The sequence below is a fragment of the Excalfactoria chinensis genome, chromosome 6 (assembly GCF_039878825.1).
Source record: "Excalfactoria chinensis isolate bCotChi1 chromosome 6, bCotChi1.hap2, whole genome shotgun sequence".
Lineage (NCBI taxonomy): Eukaryota > Metazoa > Chordata > Aves > Galliformes > Phasianidae > Excalfactoria > Excalfactoria chinensis.
In genome coordinates, this window is record NC_092830.1 from 30,394,868 (window position 1) to 30,412,684 (window position 17,817).

Below are 17,817 nucleotides of genomic sequence, written 5' to 3' on the forward strand. Positions count from 1 at the left end.
TAACATGTTTGTATACATTACACTGTACGTTGCTCTAGCAGTTCATTCAAAATTGCTTGTAATTAGGATGGATAATTAAATACCTTTGTCCCGTTGCTCTGCAGCTGCCTACAAATAGTCCCTGGTTCAGCTTGTGGCTGGTGAGGTTCCCTGTGAGTGGTGACAAGGAATAAGAAGAGATTAGCATTGGTTAGTTTACTCTAGCAGTAGGAAAAGCTTCTATCCCCGATTTGATGTGATGTCTTAAAAAAGGGGTGAACAGAGCAGGTCTTTACCAGATCTTGTTGTACATTTACTCTTATGGAAACTAAATATGGACAGCTTGGGAATTTCCAACTCACAAGTGAAGATGTAGCTGTCTCCCTAAGAAGAAAGGCAAAACAGTAATGTTATCTGAAGTTCTCTAATGCAGCATGCAAATCAGTACTATCAGCTTTTAAGAGATCCCTCCCAGTAGACCAAAGGTTTCCTGGAAAAAAAAAAAAAATGCTAACATAGAACAAAGGTGCACAGCAATTCTATGTGCTGATTCACAGAGAAGGGAAGAAATAAAGGCTGAATCTTAAGCAACTCTCAGGCTTGTTCAGTATGTGAAGTATACAAAGATCAGGCATAAAATACATGAAGATGCTGCCAGAGAGGAAAGCAAGCTGGACAGATAACTTTGAGAGAAAACCATAATTCCCTTATATAGGGGTCCACGTCTCTGCTAGATGGAGCATTACTTTAGATCATATCCAAGAAGCATTAATATTATTTAGCCTGCAGGAACACATTCAGAGTAAGGAAGCCTGACCCTGTGACTTGAGCAATGCCAGATGACTGAATTGTGACTTATAAGCTTCAGGGCATTTCAGTTTATTTCCCATTCAAATTTAAAAATCTTTTTCATCTAAAAGCATTTCTGTTATTAGCAGAAATAGCTGAACAGCTGAAAATCATTCTCATTAATGGCATACTGTATGTCACTGGAGGGAATGCAGAAAGTCTCCTATAACCAGGACAGACGTTGACCCTGCAACAAAAGTACAGTTAGGGCATAGGTAGGGTAAGAAAGCTCATTCCACTTTGTGATTTTTATTTAGTAATCTAAACTTGGTAACATTTTATGGCACTTTATGATCTTTTTATGGTTCTTAATGTTACTCTCTCTCCCAATCACAAGTGGATATGATCTCCCAGGCACAGCTCTGGGAGAAAGAAAGGGACTACTTAGAAACCAGTTTAAAAGAATAAAAAGTATCTCCAGGCTTTTTTTTTTCCTCTTGGAAGACATTCACAGCTGCCACAAAAGGGCATTTTTTAAGTTGTTTGTAAATGAATATTAATCTGGGTTTCCCCTTTCAGAACAGTCTTTAATTTGCTTCTCCGGGCAGAAACTGGAATTTCCTTGTGGGTCATATTTCAGGGTGTTTGTGTTTATACACCAGCTATAAGTCAGCAGTCACAGTGCAGGGTGAGGACACATCGTCTTTTGCCACAGCAAACAATACAGGAAATCTGGAAATGTTTAATGGTACATTTCTCTAAGACCTTCCACGCTATAAAGACATTTGCCTGTAAGTATTAACACACTTTGTTTTCCTTATCTTGGCATTATATTATTGAAGGTTTATAATAGCGCACTTCTTACTCGCTTGCAGTGCTTTATTTGCATTTTTGACTGAAGTGCCTCGCTGCATTTCCAAGAGTTTGAAATCAATCAAATCTCTGAATGTCAGGAATACAAAAATCTGGTGGGGTATAATCACAGAATTGGCATTGTTTGTTCTTAATTAAACATAATGTGCTTAATATGTTTCTTCCATTGAAGTGGAAAAAATGATTAAACACAACACTTAAAACTTCTTTTCCGAAATGCAGCGAGGCAGCAGTGATGAAAAGTTTGCTGTAATCTCATGAGTTCTCATCTTTCCACCTGGAAATCCTGATTTTAGTTAGACCTACATGAGACTATGTGACGAATAATACTTTGCCTTTCACTGCAACATTAGATGGGTTCCCCGCTACTGACATTAAGCATTTGACTTTTCGTGCAGTCATTTTCAGTTTTGGAAATATTTTTTTGTCCTTTTTTTCCCCTTCTTTTTAAGCAATAGATAAAAAACCTAGACATTACATTTTCTAACAGTCTGTCCCAGCAATTGTAGAACCAAAGAGTTGTACAAGATTCTCCAAAAGAGGCAAAACTGTACTGATTCCCCTAAAAAAAGTGTAAGCAGAAATGCTCTACAGAGTTCTCCAGCAATGGTCGTTCTCATTTACAGCAGAGCATTGCCTGAAAGCCCACAGTCTGAGTTGTGTCAAAGTAACTAAAGCCACTTTTTACCTTCTGAAAGATGCACACCACTGTGTTCTTGCACTTTCAGGGCACATAGAGCTTATCTTGCTGCCAAGGCAGTGTCAGAAATGGGTGCGATGCAAAGTCCCTAGGGTACAGCTGAAATGGCTCCTGCAAAGGAAGGGGCAAAATGCAGTACTGTTGGTGGGTCTCTTCACATCCTGAGCAAATCATCCCTCTGAATCGTGTGAGTTAACAGATTTTGTAATGCATCATTTTATCTTTACGATTTAAGATTAAAATGTAATTTTATAGCACATAATAGATAATTTTATAATATACTATTTTATTATAGATAGTAATATATTTAAATGAGTAATAACTATATTTGTATCTGTAGTTTCTTAGGGAATTTGTTTAATTTCCTATAGTTTAACCATCACTGTGAAAACAAACATTTCTGACATATTTGTTATTTTCTTAGGCAACCGTGCATGCCGTGAAATGTTGCTCAGCAAGAAAGAGTGAAAGGAATTAGCTTCAAGGTTTTTTCTTTCCCATCTCAGTAAAAAGAACAAACAGGATGGCTTTGAGAAATAGAAAAAACTCTGAAGGTACAAAATTTCATTTACTAAGGTTTGTTAGTGGTAAGATTTAATCAGGTTGCAAAACATACTTGTCAGTATTTGATACTATTCTCTTTTGCCTCCAGCTGCCAGGGATTTTGTTTTAAATAGCAAAAACAGTGTATTGTGATAATTCTACCCCTCTGCTCCCTCCCTTAAAGAATCTGTCCTAAATACAGCGTTTTCCATTATAACAGAATCCTTCTTGTACCTGACACACAAATTTTACTGACATTTCTAAAAACACGAAAATCCTTAAAAATTAACTGGGAACTGGACGATATGTCAGTAGCTCTAAGACACTAACCATGAAGTCTTACCTCCACTGAAGTCAGTAGTAAATGGGATCTCAGAACCAAGTGTTTCTCTCCACAAAGCTGGCTGTTGATGTATTGCCATCCTTCCCAGAACTTGTACTGGGCTGCTGGAGGTTGACTGCCCTTTCTTCAGTCACTGGATTCTTTAGAAGTATTAACTTCTCACATCAAGGTTATGGCTTAAGAAATGGAACGAGATTGCCTCACTAATGAGGAAGTTAAGTAAGACAAGACCCAAGAAGTTAAATAAGAACCTTAAATAAGACAATGCTTCATGATATCTTTTGAGCCACGTCCTTCAACACAGTATATTACATCTATCATTTGCTGACAGCTTTGGCCAGTTGTCAGCAGTAACAGTGACATCAAAGAAGCAGGGCCTGGCTCTGTATTTTATAGCTTTGATTTGTGTTTCTCTTCTCTAATTGAATGTGCTTTATGATCATTTAAGCTCAGAAAAAAAGTGCTCAGCAACAATTTTCAGTTCCAGGAGGTTCTTATAAAAGATTAATTGGCAACAAATAAAGTAATGGTGCCATTCATTTCTCTTTGATTAGTAGAAGTTCAAAACCCATTTTGCCCTGAAGGTGGAGTTTTCAAGCATGGATTCTTCATCAAGTCACCACCTCTTCATCTTATCAACTCCAAGGTACGTGAACACAGATCAATCATATTCCAGAGTCTCTTGCCAAACATCAGATACTTCCGCTATCCTGAGTTTTAACAAGAGACAAGTGACTTTTTCTTTGGCAGAATTCCTGGAAAAGGCGTTATTTCATCCTGTCCAAATCCAGCAAGGGTGATTACATCCTGAAGTACCTAAAAGGAATGTGCATGAAGGGATCCATAGCTGTTGATCAGTATGTAACTGAAATACATCATTTTTTAATTTAAATCTTTTATCAGCCATCTTAATTGACCACTAATTGTACAAGCGCTTTTTCCTGATTGAGGTTCTTGACCAAGTCTTACTGAAGACAATTAAAGATTCCCTTGGGATCTTGTAGGCCTAAGGTACAACTTACAGTGTATGATGTATGAAAGAGTAAAAGTCCTAAATATTTTGATGAAATTTTATACATTCATTTGAGCAATTGTGGTGATGCACCTGCAAAGAAGACAGGTTGGTTCCATGATCCCAAAGGCTGTATTCCTACAGTAGAAGATGTTTCTCACACTGCAAAGAAGGGTATGTTTACATGCATATATAGTTGAGTGTTTCATGTGGTTGTTTTCACAGGATCATAAGTCTAGAAATCGGCATAAGTAATTCTGAAATAATGGCAACGGTGAGGAAGATGTTCAGATGCTGTCCAGAAGAGGTGATATCCATCACTACTGAAAACAGACGTTACTACCTCATTGGGAAGAGCGGGTAGGCTGAGAGAGATGTGTGAATGCAATGTGATATTTCAGATAAGCTAATGTGGCTGTAAACTGCTGCCCCAAGGCATGATCCCACTCCTTTGCAGCTCTGACTGGCAGCTCCCAGCTCTTCCTGTGTCTGAGCAACCTGGGCCAAGTGGCTTAGCTGGATGACCCAAAGGAAAGTTGCTCTCTTCTATGCCACTTTTCCCTTGCCTGGGTTAATTTCCTGCTGTTACAGACAGCTGAACCAGCTGGGAGAGAAGGCTGATCTCAAAAGGAGTAGCTCAGGGCCTACCTGCAAGCTGCTCAGCTCGCTGCAATCCAGCCTGCCAGCAGGGCAGGAATCACTACGGTCCAGGTGGTCGGCTCAGTGAGGCAGGACATTTGGCACAGCACTTCTTCACCGCAGCTTCCCACTTCTCTTTGCTTTCCCAGCTACAGTCATGGTGGGGTTTTTCTGCCCTAAAGGAGAAGAGCACCTGATGTGTGAAATGCTGATAAGCACAGAAGCAAAACACATACCTGTGTGCCACTTGAGCATTCCACTCCACTCCTTTGCCCAGGGCACTGCTCTCACAGGTTCCATAGGAAGTAATGTAGAATTAATCCAATGAAACCCACTCGAAGCACAGAACGAGGCTTCAGGGGTGCTTTCACAGACTTTTCACCCTGCTTGCATTTCTGAGCCCCATCTTTAGGGCAAGACCAGCTGAGCAGCACTACACACAAAATGAAGCAGAAAGCACCATTTCACCTCCCCTACAAAAGCCATGGCATATCTTTTGTGCCTGGGATGCACATTTTTGAGGCTGGGTTTTTCCATCCATCTCCCAAAGGGAAGGTGCTGATTTTTCCTGATGGTTTCAACAGCCATTATTTTAGGCTTATAAGAGGAAGTAGGTGAGCAAACGGGTTTTCCCTGTGTTGTACCTAGGATTAGATATTAATTTCTATTATTCTAACCCACAGGATGGAAATAGAGGATTGGGTCACGGCCATATCTTCCATCAGGGAGGCTAAAAGAGGTGGATGCTGCCCTCAGGTGACATGTTACTAAGCTTGATTTTAGAGAAAGAATTTTGTAATCTCGTTAGAAACCTATGCAAAAGCAAGGAATTTTCTTGTCCTGATTTTGGCCTTATCATCTGTCCCTTGCCTTGATTAATCAGAAATTAATTTTCCACACAAATCCTGTACTCCAGGCTCATGCATTAAGCAGGCATTGCATAGGCTGTTTGCGTGGGGATTGTTCTTACATTGAACACATCTTTTTGAAGAGTAAGAAACATGGAAATTAGGAAGTGATTGACATTGTGCTACATTGAATTGTATCTTTGATGTGTTACTTTGAGAAGGTCTGTGTGATTCTTACTGCATGCTTTTTGACTATATGTACATGCTGTTTTACAAAGTGATACATATCTGGCCTGTCAGTGCTGTGAACCAGTTGGAGACCCTGCCAGCTCAAGCTCCAGCCCTTCAGCTGTCTGTCTTACCTTGCTGTTACCTTTTTTCTAGAACCAGGGTCTTGCAAATTCAGAGGTCAAAAACCGGTCCTTCTCTATGCCATTGTTCTCCAGTTCTGTAGATACAACTGATTCCCTGGGAAGGCAAAGCTACCTGAAGGTAAATGGATTACCCATCTTTAACAATGAGTTTGCTGCCAGGGGTGGCTGTGAAATTTGATTTATATAGTTGCTTGTTTCAATCAAAAGTTCTTCATAGCTCATGCACTGAGTGCCCAAGGTGGCCTGTACTGCTCTGTACTGAGGTTCCTATGCAAGAACTGGATGTTAACATCATCAGAGAGCCTCCACAAATGACCAGAACTGGCACATTGGTTTGTAAGTCTGTCTGTAAGTAAAGGCAGGTGATGACAGCAGTGAGCACTGGTATCCACTGTCCATCTCAAGTGACTGGCAAAAGTTGGTTGGCAAGAAGTAGCTGCAGATGAGCTCTGACATACCTTGGAGAAGACTTGTGATGATTGCTTCAAAAGCTGCTAGACACATTCTTGCTGTTGTGTGCTAGTGCTTTTCTTTGTCTCTCTGAGCAATAAAGCCTAGTGGGGAAGTTCAGCCCATTGCTTTCCTTCCACTGCAGCCCACACTTCTTGCTGTCTTTGCCTTTCAGATATTCCCTCTTAACATTTAAATAGAAAGTCTTAGTCCTTTGGTGTCAGAATGAATAGCTGCCAAAAGGTGTTGGTTTCTGTAGTCACAAAGTTGTGCTCAAATAGTTTTGATAGAGGAAGCCGAATGCAGGTAAAGCATCTCCATTGTATCTTTAGGAGACAACATTTTTTTCCTCTGTATACAGGATGATGGTCCCTCAGAAGATAAGAACAGGCCAAATTCAGATCCTGGCCCTCATCAGGCTCAGAACGACTCACCACAAGGAGTTTTTCAAAGACTGGTGAGCACAACAAATAAAATTGCACTTGACTTGCTTAGTCTGGAGAAGTGACTACTGGCTCTCATGTCACCTGACTGTCTGTAAGCTATTGTTTATTCACCTACTTTCCCAGCACACTGACCTGGCTTTCATTATAAGGGCTTCTTAAAGGTAGCTAGTCAGTTGTCTCAATTTAGCACTGAAAATAATCTTCCAAGAACTTGCTCTAAATACCCTTTATTTACTTTGTTCCTTGGAGGCAGATCCTCAGAGTTTCCACGCAGTGATTGCAACTTGAGGCAGCTCTCTCAGGTTTTGTAGAAGAATACTATGAAGCTGCACTGCTTGAGGATTTGTCTCTCCTGTCATATTTCTCAGCTGTGCCACACTCTTTGAAATGGCTTCCTTCTACAGCCTCTACAAGCAGCAGTTGAATCAGAGTAATCAAGCTACAAAACAAAATCAGACTGAAGTACGCCTTAAAGCTGACGTTGTATCATTATAAATATGACTTCCAGTAATTTAGTTTTGCACTGGACTATGATCTGGAGGAGCTGAGATATAGGGAAAGAATCTATTCTGCTATCACTGCTAACAGGACAGCAAATCACATGCTACAATCAACATCTATTTGTACAGGCTGGCAGCAAGTATGATATAATACAGTTTGATTTAGTGGATTGAAGTGAAAATAGCTGAAATTACATTGCAATGTCATGGGTTGTTGTAATAGTTCAGCTGAAGCACTGTAATTTGTGAAAGTGCGATCACTCAGTTATGAATCTGAACTCTGAAATGCATTGTGTTAGCTCTTAGTTTGACCTGAGCTACTGCTACACTTGGATTCATACCTAGGCTCTCTTTCTGCTTTTCTCCTATACATGTCATTTCTGTCTTTTTCATTAATCCTTTATACTCACAGTGACTCTGAGAGCACGTATTGTATGTAACTGGCCAGAATAGGACAGGCTGACAAGAAACAGTCAAAGATAAGGAATTTGGATTTTCCTGTTCTCTTTAGCCTGAAGCAAAGGGAGTATCAGGAAGCTTATATTGTTTCAGCATGTGTCATAATAAATAACCTTCCCATACAGCTAGCAAGGAGTAAAAACATTTCTGCATTTGATAAAAATACTACACTTGACTCATAAGTTTAACATCCGCTAACATCTCCGGATCTATTCTCTGCTCAGTGATGTCCAGACAGCTGACTTCCACATTAAGCCTTTGTATTTACTTCCTGTTAGAATTATGACTCTACATTTCTATTGTCTGATTAGTTTTGCTGTTTATTGGCAGTTCCATCATCCGGGCCCTGATCTTGAAAAGTGGTCAGAAACCACAGTTCATGCAAACAAGCTTCTTGATGCCAGCTAAGTTTGGTCACACAGGCAGGGACCCAGCTACCCAGGAATGCTTTTGAGAGTTTGGTTCCCTTTCAACCCATGTTTTTGAGCTACCGAACCACACCTGACTCAGCAACTGAGTACTAGTTATTTGTGCATGCGGCCTTTAATATCTGAAATGCATCAAAATAAGGAATCCTAATTTGCATCACACCATATGACAGGTACCTAGACATACTGGTCAAGGTACCAGTAAATGATGGACATGATTTTTTGAAAGAGAAATTCAGGGCAGCAAGGAGAACCAAGGATCCCAAAACTAATAATTACCCAGATGATTTCCAGGTATCATTCACATTTTTTGCCATAGCCAATTTCCTCCATAATGCACTGGTTGTAAAACATTCAGAGGAACGCAGATGTCATCAAACTTCTTCAGGAAAACGCAGTGATGCTGCTGTTTAACCTTCTCCATTGTTCCCCATAGTCTGTGATGATGATGTGGAGAGACACATTTGCTAAAAGTGGCCACTGTCAGCAATCAAAAGCTCAGTTTGGGAAGCTGATGAGTGCTGTCTACTCCGAGATTTCATAGGAGTTGGAGGATCTCAAGTCTTAATATCACCTCCTCTTTTCCCTCTTCCCCAAGCATTAACAAGTTTGATTGGCCCAAAGCCCCCGCAAAACATCAATTGGAAACTTGTTCATGACTTCAGGTCATGACCACAGAGCCAGTCTTTGTTCCCAAAGGAGTTTTGTTTTGCACTTCTTGAAGGGACCTTTCGTTGGTTTGTTCTGACTGCTGCAGCGTGGGCTTCTTTTTGTGTCATTTACACCAACAGAGAACAAAAATACATTCATCATCTTAAATTTCTATTCAATGTCAGTTTCTTCTCTTTACATCTAAGAGAGTAATTAGTTTAATTTACTTTACCTTGAAAACAGTAATATATTCTGTGGCATATTTAGCAATTATTAAAATGATCACCATGGAAACCAAGGATCTAAGTAAAAAGATTAGAAATGGTTGCATTGCAAACATGGCATGGAGAATTACATTGGGAGGCAGAAGAATTCTAATTACTATACTTTTCACTACAAAGAAACATTAAAATGACTGATTTGTATTTAGAAAGGTTTGTGGAAGGATCAGTTTCTCCTTGACTTACCAAATAGCCGCAGCCTTAATAATTCAGGTATTAATGAACCTGTGAGAATATCGTTCAGGACATAAAGGATTCAGTATCAGATCTTCAGCCTCCTGGACTATGTTCTAAAAACGAGAGTTTATAAACTTTCTATTAGTCAGTGAAGTCCCAAATGTATTCTGTACTTGATAATATTTAAAAGCTGCTTAAAAGTGACAAATATCTCCCAATCCACTTCTAGATTTCCCATCGATTTTTTTCCTAGTGTAAGAGCTTTAAGATGAATAGGAGTTTTGCCCATAAGCACATAAAAGCATGCAAAATCACAAATATATTATTCAGCCTACTTGATTTTTAAATAAAATAACAGTTTTTGAACATGAAGTCAATTGCAACTGCCCAGTTACCACAAATCCATCTAGGAGATATACCAATAATACCAGTGCCTTATTTTGTGCATGTGTTTCCTGGGGACATTCATTAGGAAATGCAAAATACATGTTAAACAACCCATAGAGGTGAACCTGTTCAAATAAAAAACATTCTTTTCACAGGATAAACATCTGGGAAAGACTGAGGAAAATCTGTCATCAGATTCAAACGAAGATCTCAAAAAGGAAGAAGAACCTTATTACCAAACTCCCAGCAGCCTTTTAGCACAGGTAGTTTATTAGCTGTGAGTTCTGTTTTGTTAACAGCTCTAGGGAGATGGACAAACATAAAGACCCAAAGAGGATCTGGTATGAGGAACCACTAATACTTTGCCAAAGAAGTACGTAGGTAAAGCAGTAGGTAATAAAGCTTTAAAGTGTACGAGAAGAAAAGGCTAAACTCAAAGGGTCTTTCTGCTAAGTTTCATTTTGACAAAACATGCTGCTGATTTTGTTGAAATTCTTCAGACTATTGTAAATGACATTTGTCAGTTGTATGGATGTCTGTTTTAGTAAAAAATGAAAACAGCACTAACTACACATTATACTTAGTGCTATTTTAAATCAGTAGCATCAGTAAGTGGCGTAAAACCAAGCAGTAATTTTTAAATGCTGGGAAACATTCTAACGTGTGAATTTCAGTGTGAAAGAATGGAGCGGAAAGAATCGTAATGGTAATCATAAATACTGGCACCGAATTTGAGAGGCTCAATTCCCAGGGTTTCCCATACAGTCAGTGGTCATGAGAAGCTCATTAAGCCAAGCAAGCTTCTGCAGAAGTCACTGCCTCTCTCCAAAGTCTGTACAGATACCTGAGGGCATTAACAACTTAATGTTATCGTATTATCTAAGTGCTTTAAATTAAATAAATTAAAAAATATGTATATAATCTTTTTGAAAGACTTTCCTAAACTAAAGTTAGCAAATTTTAAGTGGTCATACATGAGAATATAGCTGGTTATGTTCCAACCTAAAAGATAGTATCTATTACACCAGACAGCGTGAATTTCTAAGTTTTAACTACATTTCTAGCTTGCAGTTTCTGGGAAGTGAGTTATTTGAGGGAAACCAGCTGTACTAACTAATGGTCTTAAACAGCACAAGCACTGTACAAAACAAGGTAACTGAGATTCTTTTTTTCCATAGACAGAGCAAGAATATTTATTTCTTAACACTGTTATATGTTTCTAACAGTGCAATAGTGAAATATCGGAGATTGACCCTACAGCTGAGCCTGATATCCCTGTACAAGAGGAGCCACAGCAAAGGCAGACAGTAAAGGAGAATGCTTATGTGTCAATGAAGTCACTGTAAGTAACACAGAATCACAGAATCACCAAGGTTGTAAAAGACCTCCAAGATCATCAAGTCCAACTATCCTTCTGCCATCAATATTTCCCTACTAAGCCACGTCCCTCAGTGCAATACCTAAACCTTTCATGAACACCTCAAGAGAAGGTGACTCAAGCACCACCCCATGCAGCCCATTCCAGTGCCTGGCCATTCTTTTGGAAAATCAAATGTTTCAACCCTTCATTAAGCATCTCCATTAAAGCTTTGCAGATTACGAGTGGTATAGCTAGAGCTGTCGTTCATAGTATTTATACAACAGTACCTGAAGGCTGCATCTCATTTGAATGAGTTTTTCTTTCTGTCTTGGTTCAGAACGTTCAAGGCTTGTGGAAATACCAGAGTGAACTTCAAACTCATCACAGTGAAATTTAAACTCACATTTCAACTCAAGCATTTAGACAGGCTCTGACAAGAGGCTCAGCAGGTTTTGTTGACTGACACTTAATCCAGGCCTTAAGGACATAACAGCACACCACAGTGCTCAGATACCTCAGCCAAGTTCCAGCAACAATTCAGACAGGCTCCCTGCAAAGAAACTTGTATTAGTTACTTAAAAAAGCCAAAGACTTGTAGCATTAGCTCCTAGTTTTTCCATTAAGATGCTGTCAACAGTGTCAACCATGACAGATGCAATGTTAGCTCTAGGAGGTCAACTTCTTCCAACCATTTCTCTAAGTATAGGTGTGATGCTGTGTACTTTGAGGGTGTAGTATTTGGTACGTCAGAGACAAAGACCTGAACATTGCTTCACAGTTGTGGTGTCACCAGGAAACTTTACAACCAGTAAAATATAGCATGGCAGGGTGAAAAAAAATGGGTGCCTGCACCAAAACTGCATGACAGTGATGAGCCAAAGGACTCATCCATAGCTGCTGGCTATGTCCTGCCACCTACAGACAGCCAGGCCTTATTTCACATAGTGGGAGGCAGTCAGAAATGCAGATTATTACAATAAATTTGTTCATCTGCATTTTTAGGAGTCTTTGTGGAAGAGTTCACTATACATACATCACAAGTCTATGCCATGGGAGTCCATATGCTACTAACCCAAACCTTGTTCAAGGTGAATAAGGGAGTTGACTATGGGCATTATAAGCCTCATCAAATAACCTCAGTATTCAAGCCTATCTGAGTCATTGTATCCCTCAGAGGAAAGTGTTGCATCCCCACAAAAGGTGGTAAAGCCAAGGGTAACAATCTGTACTCACTTATTTGTAAAAGTATGTTGTTAGCTGGAATGTTTTTGGGCTTAATAAATAGTCTTTAAATACTGAAAAGGTTTATTTTAGGATTTACGGCCCGTTTTTAGAAGGACAGTTTATTTTACTTAGCTGTAATTTTGCCCACTGGATATTCTACAAGAACTTGTTATTCTTTTCTTCACTGACAGCTATTTGATCCAGCAGGAGTGTCTGGAATGGCTAAACCAGTTCATTTTTTATCACCATTCCTTTTTCAGTAGGCTAACGTGTAGACATGACAGGCTCCATTCTCCTCCCAAAAGCCTGGAAAACAACACAAGTCCAAGCAACTTGGAAGCAGACACAGACATAGAACTCCCAGAAAGCACCACACAGCAGTCTTTCCTCAAAAGAAGGCAAAACTCATCACCACTTTCAGTAGTTCAGTTGTCTATACTGCTCAGGTAAGTGCCTCCCCCATTTCTTGTTGCTAAGAAGACAGATATGTCTTTAGGTTCCACTTAAGTTACAATTAAGAGGGTGCCTGATCTCTAATGTTTTCTCTCACAGTCAAGTTACAGATAAGACACAACTGCAGGAGTTGGATATTTTGGTCCCCCTAGCAGATATTAACAGTTACCTAAAACTTACTGAAGCAGCAGGACAAATATGGTAAGTCAAGGGTGAATGTAGGGGTGGAAGCATACACATCCATATGCAGTTTTGCAGCATAAAGATCCAGTCAGGAGAGCAACAGATCTCTGATCCTCGCAATTGTACCATAAATATAATGTATGAAAATAAGTTTTAATTTCAGCTTCTTGAAATGCCTTGGGAATTTTTATTTTATTTTATTTTTTTCAAATCTGCAGCACATACATGGACCTGCACCAAATCTAGCCCCGTTTTCCGACTGGAATCCCCAGCTCTCTCTTGTGTTGCTGCTAGCATTAGTCTTACTCGCTATCAAGATCAAGAAGTTGTAAACTCACACAGCCTAAGTGTCATTTCCAGAGGGCAATGCCATAAGTGCAATTCTGTTTTTCATTCTGCTAACAGTAACCAGTAATTGTATATCCCTTATGATTCATTTGTTGTCTGTTCTCCATATATGTTAGTGTCTCACAGTGGACTGGCCCTTGCCGACTAGGATGCTTATTTAACCATGGAGACCATATAGTGGCTGTGAATGGTCTACACCCACAGAACATGGAGGAGGCTTCCTTGTTCATCAGCAGGTCCGCACAAAAGGAGGTATGCTTAGCTAACCTCAAAGTGACAATTAAATGAATTGCACTGAATCAGAAAGCAAGATGCTTCTTGCCTTTCAGATGGCTTCATTCAAACCTGTTCATTCTGTTTTGACTGTGGTATGAATGACCTCTGTACCAAACAGTCCCTCAGCATCACTCAGCATAGCATTTCTTAGTCCTGTGCCACCCGGGGAATGGCAAGATCTGCATTATTGTGTTTGAGGTCTTGATCTGAAAGTCTGTGCAACCCAAAATTTAAATTAAAGTTGGTTGGTATTTTTTGGCTATGTCTTACGAATTGAGAACTAGGGGATTTCCAAGTGATACCTTAACGCTGCAGTAATCTGCTACATGTAGATATCTATGTCTCCCTGAGATAGGCTCCAATTTCAATACTGAAGTTCTTTGAACCGTACAGGACTATCTTTAATTTTGCTGAGAAACTGGAGGTCTTTAGATGTTGTTGCCACCTAAAGAAAAGTAAGCCAGTTTCAACAAGAAAGAAAAACTACCTTTCATCTCTCTAACCAGGATGTTTTTTACTTAGCTTGCTACAACACAAGTCAGATGGCAGCACAAATATTTACCATTAGTAACAATCTATAAAGCAGTGTCTCCTACCTTTTCTTTTTAAGGTGAAACTTACTGTATGTAGGATTCCACATTCAGATACCTTCCATGTTAAAGGCTGTTCATGTTCCTGAAAAAAAAAAAGATGTCAATGAAGTAAGTGCCAAAATTCAAGGGAAAGGATCAGGGAGAGGAATGGAATATGTAGCATATAGAGGCATTCTGCACCTTCTCTATGCCCAGAGATGACTGACAGATTTTGTCGTTAAGGATGATGAATAGAAAAGATTTCTTTTTATGTCTTAATAACTTGTTTTGGTGCAATGAATGGTTGTGTTTTTCCTATATGTATCTATTTCTGTTATTTAGCTTGAGATGAAAACAGCATCAGTAATTCAAAAAAACCTGAAATATTCATATAACCAATTCAGACTCTGTCCCTATTCAAATATTAGTTTTCACACTCAGTGTTTCCACAGCCCATCTCTGCTTTTGAGATAAGTGTGATACATCTATTCCTTATGATGGGAAAGGATCATATTCTACTATTTGTTTCGGTTTTGTTCAAAGGCCTGTTTGTTCTGAATTCTGCATAAAGACAGAAGGAAATCCTGGTTCTGGAATAACAGAGATGGAGAATGGAAGAAAAAGAATTCCTTAGGAGCCCTCTTCCATAGTTGCTATGTTATTCCTTTGCTCTAGGCTGTTTATTTTGTTTGGGTTTTTTTTTGAGCCTAACAAATCTGTTTGCACCTAAAGTGTCTGCAGGGTGGGTGGCCAGGGCATCACCATGCAGGGCTGCTTCCAGCTCTGTAACCATCTGCCCTAACAGGCAGACCTCTAGGCTGGAATCCTGAAATCACAAATCATATAGAGGTCACAAGTATCTGCTGATAACTCTCACTTAACCTTTCCTGCCTGAGGTTTGCAGAAACTCTTCTTCTGAATGGTAGAAAAGAAAACTTGAAGCCCTCCTGTCTTGTTCCAAGACTTGTATCTCTGTATGATTAGGATTTTTCTTGCTGTTTTCAGTGGGAAAGGGGAATGCTTTATTTTCTACTTTGCATTTTCTTTCAACATTTTTTTTTTGGGGGGGGGGGGGAAACATTTCCCAAAGGCATTCACATGATGTTGACCAGCAAAACAAATGCCTCCTTTTCCAGCCATGAGCAAACAAAGAGGCGAGGAAGCTTTAAAGCTACTTCCTGAAACTTCCTGAGTTTCCAATCATTTCCAAGAAGAGAGGAACAAAGAGGAGCTCCAAATCATATGAGGTGGTGAGAACAAAGAAGCCACCACCCCAGAACTTGCATATGAAGCAGACTTTGAGTGACACATAGCACCTCTCAGCTGTGGGAGAACATTACTTTTGGACAAGAAAGGGCTAGGATCAGAGATACCAAGCACAGAAGGATTCTAGAGTACTTCAGAAAATGAGATGATTATTTCTGTACTACTTATAAGCAGTTACTGAAGTGTTACATAAATTGATTATCATGTCAGTTTGCATGTTAAATGCAAATGATGAATGTTTACACAATGTATAATTCACAACACTTGCTAGACATATGACATGGACATCAGTACAGTAAATTCTGGTAGGATGTCTGAAGTTGTCTGTGCATGTGTAATTAAAAAATACATTACCACTTTACAACATGTACTGCATTACCTAACTACCTCTCTTTTCTCCCAATATGGTCCCTCCTCACCCACTAAAGACAATCTATAACCTCCCAGTAACTTCTAGATAGGTCACAAACAAGTAATATTAAAAGCAAAACAAAACAAACCTACCCTTTAAAAACAAGAACAACCTTCTGTAACATTTTTCCCCAGTGTGAAAATGGTACCTTTCTTCAAATGGCCAAATTCTGCTAAATCTAGAAGCAATAGCAAAGGGAAATACCTTCATGCACTGCATCACCCAGCACTCTTGTTTAATTCCTGAAGACCTGAAGAGTCTGTCTTTAAGCTCATGCCAGCTGACGTTGAGCAGCTAATCCTTTACAACCACCTGTAGCATATTATAGGTGCTATGTTAGCAGACACTTAGAAGCAGCTATTGTTGTGACTCCTTATTGCAGTATGATCATGTGCTGTTAAAAATGGCCTCAGCTTCTGGCCAGTGGAGGGTTCCTGACACAGCTGCTTAAATAGTCATGAGATAAAATTCAATAAACCCACAGAATAGCCCATCTTTGTAAAGCACAGTCAGAAGGCTGCAAAACCTGAAGACCTCTAGTACTAACTGCCAACATAAAATTATAGGCATGGAATAAGAGCTGCAATACCTGCAAGCTTGAATTGACTTGTGCTTGACTCCATGATCTGTGTTTAATGATTAATGTGCTCCTCACCAGCTTTATTCCTGTGTCTTTAGGCTGTTTCCCTGCCTGTTAGTTCATGGCACATTCCCATGCTGCGCTCATTTATTACCTTCTGCTAATTTCCTCCTTAACTCCCAAATATGAATCATGCTCTTTCTACATCTCTAGTACCTTCTCCAGTAGATAAGTGGCAACCATCCAGGAGAAAAGCAAGTCTTGGATAGAAATTAACAGGAAGAGAAGTCCCAAAACCGATGTGGTGAAATTAAAACAACAAAACACAATGCCCATTATCTAGAAAGCACAAAACAGACCACAGACCATTCAGCCCCTGCACCTCCTCTGGAGGACAAAAGGACTGAGAACCCAGGTTGGGGTCATATATTAATCAGAGAGCACAAGCACAGCAGCAGAATGAGTCCAGCCAGGAAGGGGTTCTGTGCTACCCTGCCTGCGTCCATCCCAACCTGAGATACAGACAAGCTCTACTCAGTGCAGCACACAGCCACAGTGTGTAGGAATGGTGTGATTTTCAGTCCCCTTGACTTGGGGTACCCAGCCAGGCATGTTTGGTGGGGCTGCGCTTTCAGCAAGTGGGAGCAAAAAAGGAGAAACTGCAATAGAGGTCAGCAATGTTATCCTGTACACCCCAGAAGAGTGGATTAGTGAAGATCTGAGGACACCAGGCACCAGTCAGTGTTTTATCCCCAGTTTTCTGAGTGACTTGTGACTGTAGAATTATAGAACAGCTTAGAACCTTACAGATCATCCAGTTCCATCCTACCTGCTGTGGGCAAGGTTGCCACCCACCATATGAGACTGCCCAGGGCTCCAACCAGTCTGGTATTGAGCACCTCCAGAGAGTGGGCATCCATCTCCAGGAACAGAGCGCGTAGCCTCTTGACAGTGGTCTCCAGTATCACATCCAATGCTGTCAACAGCTCTCACTTCCAGGATATCTCCTGAAGACATCTTCATGAGACCAGCATGATGCAGAAAGGTGGAGAGGAAGAACGTCAGAGCCCTGCACCATGGGGAGTTTCTGGGATGCCCATTTGATTCTAATGGAGAAGACAACCCTAGTGCCCAACAGGAATATGTGAGAGCACACTCACGGGTGAACAAGAGCTGGTGCTCCCACAGGGAGTTCAGTCCTGTTGTGTGCTGCTCACAGATAGTTGCAGCAAGCAAACAGAAATCCTCCGGGTTGGACAACTTT

At 40.1% G+C, this 17,817-nt stretch overlaps 1 protein-coding gene across 1 annotated transcript; it reads left to right on the forward strand.

Annotated features, from left to right (window-relative positions):
* The first annotated feature begins 2,864 nt into the window (after window positions 1-2,864).
* PLEKHS1 (pleckstrin homology domain containing S1) lies at window positions 2,865-14,422 on the forward strand. Its single transcript, XM_072340407.1, has 13 exons — window positions 2,865-2,895; window positions 3,782-3,873; window positions 3,978-4,084; window positions 4,465-4,599; window positions 5,562-5,634; window positions 6,111-6,218; window positions 6,912-7,007; window positions 10,035-10,142; window positions 11,106-11,221; window positions 12,724-12,909; window positions 13,016-13,117; window positions 13,564-13,699; window positions 14,334-14,422. Exons 1-13 carry the CDS (start codon window positions 2,865-2,867, stop codon window positions 14,400-14,402), a joined length of 1,359 nt encoding a protein of 452 aa, XP_072196508.1. The 3' UTR covers window positions 14,403-14,422.
* The last annotated feature ends 3,395 nt before the right edge of the window (window positions 14,423-17,817 follow it).